Genomic DNA, 7,463 nt, shown 5'->3' on the forward strand with positions numbered 1-7,463 from the left:
CATCTTCACTATGATGATTCAATAAAGTAGAATCCAGAAAGCTTAGTCAAGATGTGTGAATTCATACAAAAACATATAGCTGAAGTTTAATGAATGAAGAAATTGCAAAATTCACACAAATTGTACAGTACCTCATACATACACCCGCCATTAAATTCAGAATAATGACCCACATGGGCATGTAACCCATGGCAGTTGATTGATCTATCCCTAAGTATCATGCCTATTTAACATGGCAAATTGTTATACAGAATAAATACACTTTATGTAACAACTTTAAAACATCGTGTAGAACCAGGTGTCCTATGGACCTTCAGCACTTGTGCTGTAAAGCCTTAATAAATTATACTAATGTCCATTTGGTTCCACATAGGGTACTTTGAGATAATAAGTCTCTCTCTAGAGTTCCTATGGATACATATACATGAAATTGACAAGGAGAAAACATCATGGCTGCCTGGCAGACTCCTGTAAGCATTTGAGTGTTAATCGGATGGCTGCAGGCTCGAGGCTACCTAAATCATGCTAGTCATGGATTTTTTCTCCTTTCTCTACCTTTTCAAACACACCTTATGTAATCACTTTCAACAGGCTGTAAGACCAGGTGTTCTACAGACCTTCAGCACTTGTGCTGTAAAGCCTTATTAAAAAAATAAAAGTATTGAAAAAGTAAACCTTCTTTCTGTACATATTTCAAAATTGTGTGTGGGTGGGAGACAATAGTAAATCATAGTAGGTTTAGAATGGAGTATGCTATAGACTTCTGTAAAACCAACTTATTCTTTAGGGCAAAAGCTTTAATTTGATACCAAGTTTGCAGATTTTGGATCATACAAACATGAAATAGAGACAAAACTGACAGTTTTTGAACATTAAATTACCTGTAAAGGTCAATTCTGAGGTGGCTCCCTATCGAAAAATAATCTTTGACACGCACACACACACACCACAAGCAAGTGATATTTGGCATGAGTTTATTTGCATACTGTAGTTCTACACACTAAGATGTTATAATACAATGATTGCCTTATCTACTAACATGCTATGCAGGTTTGCACAAGTAAATATGTAGGACACTTTCCTGTCTTTTTATAATTGTGGACTCTTAATGTTACAGTCCTAACATTCCTATGCAACATACGTTTTACACACTTAAAACTTGCAATGCTAAATATGAATAAATGAAAGAGGGAAGTATTGTGCAGTAGTGTACTATGTACATGTATGTCTTGTATCTCCACAAATTTTGTGTTTCAATTTTTGTAAGTATATCAAAAGTTACTAATTTGATGGTAACAGATAATTGTTTGAATGTTAGTATCACCATGTAGCTGAACACCAAAATTGTTGCTGCTCTGTTAGCATTTTGTGTGCTTTATTAGAAAGTTTCTAAAAATAATTATGCTATACATGTTGTACGTATATGGTGGTCATGCATGCAACTTCATCAATATGGACTGTTAGTTATCTAGACACCCAGTGGTTATACGGTATAACCACTGGGTGTATACTGGATACTGCATTATACCATTTATACTGGATGTATCACTGCATTTGACTGCAGTTGACATGCCGTTTGATGTGTAGCAATATTTGTCATAACTAATGATTTAATAAATTAATGTGCACGTTTACTGCATATTATAGTTTTGACTCTTACATTAGTACTGTATAGTAGAAATCCCCCAAAGAAAGTCACACTGACATTCTTCCATTAAAAATCATTGTGGAAATATTGTACAGTACCACTCAAATATAACTTCACAGTGCACAGTCTGAATCATGTAGTTCAGTACACTGAATGTAGCTGCTGTGGCATATGTGGTGTAAAAATTGCAGAAGCTTAGTTGTAAAGCATTGTTACTAGCAACTTTGTAACTATTGTAACTTAGTTACAATAGTTACAAAGTTGTAACTTAGTAACATACGTAACGTAACGTAACTTAGTTGTAACTTAGTAACGTAATGTTGTAACGTATACATCCCTTGTAACTTAGTTACAAGGGATGTATACGTAACTAGTTATACTGTAACTTAGGTTAAAAAATAACTATACTTAAACTTTGTTTCTAGTGTAATTTGTATCTAATCCAAAACAGCCAAGCTGTAAAAAAGAGACCAAATTCACCTGAATTGTTGTTATTAAATTTTTACCATTAACCTACCATCACAGCCATTTTTTGGCCGCCACCTTGGATTCCACATTTTTTTCACCATAGCCTTTTTGAGGGCCGCACACTTTTTTTACAGCTTGGCTGTTTTGGATTATATTTCACTTCTTTTTGTATTTGTATACCCCAAAGCCGGCCTATGGCCGGCTTTGGGGCTTTTTTAACCAATCTTTTTTTTTTCTTTACCACAGGAAGAAGAAAAGATGAAGCAGATGTTAAATACTTTACATTTATTACAGAACTCTCTACATGGTGGTCTCTTTGTAACTGAACACTCTACAAGGTGACTTCTTCTAGCTGATTTCGCTACAGGGTAAATTGTTTGTAGCTGAACTATCTACAAGGTAACTTCCTCTAGCTGATCTCTCTACAGGGTGATTTGTTTGTAGCTGAACTCTCTACAGGGTGATTTGTTTGCAGCTGAACTCTCTACATGATGGTTTCTTTGTAGCTGAACTCACTACAAGGTGACTTCTTCTAGCTGATCTCTCTACAGGGTGATTTGTTTCTAGATGAACTCTCTACAGGGTGACTTGCCTGTAGCTGAATTGTCTATCAGATTAACTGTTTGTAGCTGAATTCCCCACAGAATAACTTGCAATGTAATATAATTCTATAATGGACTAAGTTATAAACGTATAGCTGAATGCTTTATTAGGGTGAATGTTCTATTAGAGTATCTCGATCTCGCATTTGCTATACGTAGTTGGCTTTCGAGTCATAACTCAGTGGTTTGTAATCCGATTCTTCTGTACTACTGCAAGGATTGTCTATGATGATTATTCCAGCTACATACCGATTTTCAGCTCATAGCTCTAAGTGGTTTGTCTGGTAGACGTAAAAACTAATAGTTTTTTTTATTCATAAAAATCGATCACGTAATTTTGACACAAGTTGGGTTTTGTGTCATATCTCCATGGTCTTTATCTCAATTCCTTTCAAACCACAAAAATTCACTCCTGCGATGGTTACTCCATCTACATTTCAATTTTCAACTCATTCCTCCAAGGGGTTTATCCTGTAGGCGTGGCAGACCTTCGACCTTATTTTACGCAAATAATTGGTCGTAGCTCCGTGAATGTTCATCGGATTCCTACCAAAGTTGGTATTACGATCCGTCTTAATGAGCCCTTTAAGTGTGCGAAATTTCAGCCTGATCTGAACACGCATTCGTGTTTTATGGCAGATTTTGCGAAGTGCGAAATGAAGAAGATCTTCAAAGAAGAAAAAAGCGAAGAAATTAAAATAAAACTTTTTTTCGCTCGTATCTTGGAAATGGCTGGAGTGATTTTCTTCAAATTTGGCATGTAGACTCCCCTAACTGGCCAGCACTTCTGTAGCAAATTTGGTTCCAATCGGATTAGGGATCACAGAGCTACATAAGTGTGAAAATTTTGTTTTCTTTCTTCCTGTTAATATACTCACGGTGTGGCGCGCCGGCTTATTGGGCTGCACGACACACTACCGTGTGTCTTGATGTACATTTAAAGGAGGATGGAAAAATACAAATTTGTAGTAATTAAGTGAGGTCTGCATGATATATAATAATTATGTTATGTAGTTTGTGTATAATGTAGTTACATAGTACACATATGTACTACACAGCTGCAGGTGATTGTGATTGTGGATCATCAGATAATGATGATGACCTCTCAGCAGGAGTAGTAGTTGCTATCACATTAGTAGTCACATTTATTATCACACTTGTTGTTGCTACATTGATCAGTGTCATCATTACCAGAATGTATGATAAACGTCAACTCAAGAAAATTGTTAGGACAAATAACAATAAGAACAATGGTACTCAAGATAACAGTCAGTTTGTTCTAACGGGTCAAGATGTGGAAATGGATACTAATCCATCTTATGCTATTATGAACAAAGATGCTATCAAAATGGATACTAACCCAGCTTATGCTGTTACTAAGTGACTGAAGTATACATACATCATTTTGATGATGCTGGTGTCCTGAGAGACTATGTTTTGTATCCCTTTTTAATTTTTCTTTAGATTTATTATGTTTGTGAATATGTGTGTAGATTATGATGCAGAAGCTTTCATGCAGTATGTATAATATTATGATGGTCTTGTCTTCATATTTTAGTAAAGTTTTGTGTTAAAATTAAAAACAATGATTGATTTTTGTATGAATTAATTGATGAACTAATGGAGAATATCATGATACAGTGCAAGTGTGTTGTGTACTTTTACATGAAAACTAACAATAGTCTATCTGTCACTGCCATCATAATGTTACATCATTCTAATGGATGGGCAGAAAACTATTATGTGTTCAGTCAACATCCTTCAGAGGTCGCCTGTACCTGCAGATATACTAGTAGACATTTAATCCCTATATCAGTCTATACCATGACATGACTGAATTAGGGATTAAATGTCCACTATTATATCTGCAGGAGGCAACTTCCCTTGTTTCCCTACTTTTTTCTGTGATCTTAATTGAACTTAAAATTCCTAATTTTTCCTTATACTGGTTTCATTGCTTACTTTTTTTGTGACATTATTATGACTGGTGAACATGCACATACTGCATCAAAAAGAAAGGATTACGTCAGAGTTAATTTTCATCTGAATGTGTGCCCCAACTATCAATTACTGACTTGTTTTCTTCAGCAGTTTGTGACCTAAATGTAATGTAATAGTGTGAAATCAAAACAAAACAAAATCCTGTATACATGAACATGTGTTATATGAGAGCACTGTATGATACCAACAAAGCCAACTTCGCTGATTTGATTATTGGGTGTGCCTAACATTAGTATAAAATGGTAGAATTCAAAATCATTTGGTTTAGGAAATTTATCGAAGTTTCACTTGTGATGGTTAAACTGCCTCTATGAAAGGAGGTAATAAATTTTGCTAATGCAAACAGTGTATGATAAGTACATTATTTGCAGTGTTGGGAGTAACGCATTATGTAATATTATTACTTTTGTGGTAACTAAGTAATATAACAAAATGCGCTATAAAAACAGGTAATATAACAGTTACTTTACTTACAAATGTAACGTGTTACCTAAGTAATATAGTCAGGGACAGTTTTATAGCGCACACCCTTATGATTCGTGTGGGTGATAATAATTACAAATACTGTATTATTTTATGGCTTTTTATATTGGCAAAACTTCGCTTCTTAAATCACCCTCACAGCATTCAAAAGCAGTTTTTTTTTTCTTTCTTTTTGGTCTTCGACTTACAGCTAGGCTGAAGTTGCAATTCCAGAGAACCTGAAACCCCCTCTGAAAATTTGTAGATTTGCCCCTGATAGTTACTGTAACGACTTTAATATTAGCTACATAATATTATTACCACAAGTAACGAAGTTACTAATCTCGGTTGTGATCCACTGAGTAATGCCTAGCCACAACAAAGTAATGAAGCTTACTGAATGAAACTTACTTATAACCAAGATTTGCACATTGCCCAACAATGAAATTATGTCATGTGATAAGGTGGTAGTTTCACACATGACAGCTAAAGGCTGTAGACACAAAGTAATATAATATGTAATATTATTATAGTTACTTTATTTTTGGGTAATATGTAACTGTAACTAAATAGTTCTGTAGCAAGTAATATGTAACTAGTTACTTATAAAAAGTAACTGTCCCAACACTGATTATTTGGAACTTTTGTCTAAGTGAGTAGTAAGCAGTCCAATCCATTTACACATTGGTAATTGTTACTTTATGAAACCACTACATGTATGCAATTTCTTGTCAACAGCAACTGATACTGAGGTATACGTTATAGTTGTAAATGTCACTGTAGCTTAACAATATACCACACGTTCACAAAGTTTGCACTAGTAGTGGACAAGAGATGATGGGCAAATTGTGATACGGCCTCTTAATGTCTAGTACGAGAGATAGAGTAACCTGACTGCTAAAATAGTGTCAAATCTACCAATATCGCCTTCCTTTATGTGGACATCTTAAGTTTTATGGAAGTCTTCATCCTGACCTGGCAAGTTGCCAAAAAGTTTATCAAAATAAAAGTGGCTGCTTTATTAAAGTAACTTGATCTATGAAATAAGGCCATTCTGAAATAAGCGCATTAAATTTCTCTCCCCATTTCTACTACACTGCACAGAAATATTTATGATTCTACATCCATATTAGCAATGTCAAACAATTGGGAAATTTTTGGTTTTTATTGACTTGCCACGGAGTACCATGCTATTCAAGGTATGGTACAATGCAGTATTCAAAGTTAATTGTACAGTGCTCCCTTGATTATCTGACCCCTTTGGGACCAAGACATATTCAGATGATCAAAAAGTGAAAGCCCATTCATTTATAAATCATTATTATACAGATCCCTGTAAAAATACTCTAATAGAACATACATCTTAGACGAAATACTCTAACAAAGCAGTCGTTTCTATTGTTTAGATAACCAAGCATTCGGATAAGGCCTTCAACTATGCAGATTGCAGACAATCATTAAAATAGTTTTGATGTTTTATCACAGTTTCTCACAGCATTACATTTAGCTAGTGATAGTGAGTGCTTCCCTCACATTCACCAGTTGATGTGCACACAATGATTGTCAAGTAAGACACTCAGAGCACTCAACTAATCAACAGTTGCAGTTTAAATTGTATACACCATAATCATAATAGGAAACTGAGGAAGGATTATAGGGACCCGCCGATTATGCTCATTATTTTACCTATTATGCTATGCTGCACTGCTCAAAATTTACCTATTATGCTCAAATTAATTCTCAATATGTGACTGGATTTTGGAAAAACGATCCAAATCGCACATTAGAAGTTCCGAGATAAACGGTTTTAAAGAATTGAAGCCAGCATAACTCTCCAAGGATAGCAAGCACGCGTATGAAATTTACACAAAAGATGCATCAATCTGTTACCTTTCAAGTCACTTCCAGTACTTGTAGCTGCTTGTACAGTTTCCCGCCAAATAAGATAGAAAATCTGAGCAGTTGGACGAGCGAAGTAGTATCACGAGTGCTCACAAAGGGGTGGAGGTCGGGGGGGGGTGGAGGTCGGGGGGTGGAGGTCGGGGGGTGGAGGTCGGGGGGTGGAGGTCGGGGGGTGGAGGTCGGGGGGTGGAGGTCGGGGGGTGGAGGTCGGGGGGTGGAGGTCGGGGGGTGGAGGTCGGGGGGTGGAGGTCGGGGGGTGGAGGTCGGGGGGTGGAGGTCGGGGGTGGAGGTCGGGGGGTGGAGGTCGGGGGGTGGAGGTCGGGGGGTGGAGGTCGGGGGGTGGAGGTCGGGGGGTGGAGGTCGGGGGGTGGAGGTCGGGG

The 7,463-nt window shown here is 36.7% G+C and overlaps 2 protein-coding genes across 2 annotated transcripts in view; both read left to right on the forward strand.

The window, feature by feature from the left end:
- The window catches only part of LOC136264644 (uncharacterized), a 70,762-nt gene extending 66,408 nt beyond the window's left edge, over positions 1-4,354 (forward strand). The window contains exon 9 of the mRNA XM_066059422.1: positions 3,777-4,354. Coding sequence (XP_065915494.1) covers positions 3,777-4,102 — 326 coding nt within the window. The 3' untranslated portion in view covers positions 4,103-4,354. The remainder of the gene's footprint in view (positions 1-3,776) is intronic.
- The window catches only part of LOC136264605 (uncharacterized), a 105,787-nt gene that overhangs the window by 7,151 nt on the left and 91,173 nt on the right, over positions 1-7,463 (forward strand). The window lies entirely within an intron of this gene.

This window comes from Dysidea avara, chromosome 1 (genome assembly GCF_963678975.1).
Source record: "Dysidea avara chromosome 1, odDysAvar1.4, whole genome shotgun sequence".
NCBI classification, from domain to species: domain Eukaryota; kingdom Metazoa; phylum Porifera; class Demospongiae; order Dictyoceratida; family Dysideidae; genus Dysidea; species Dysidea avara.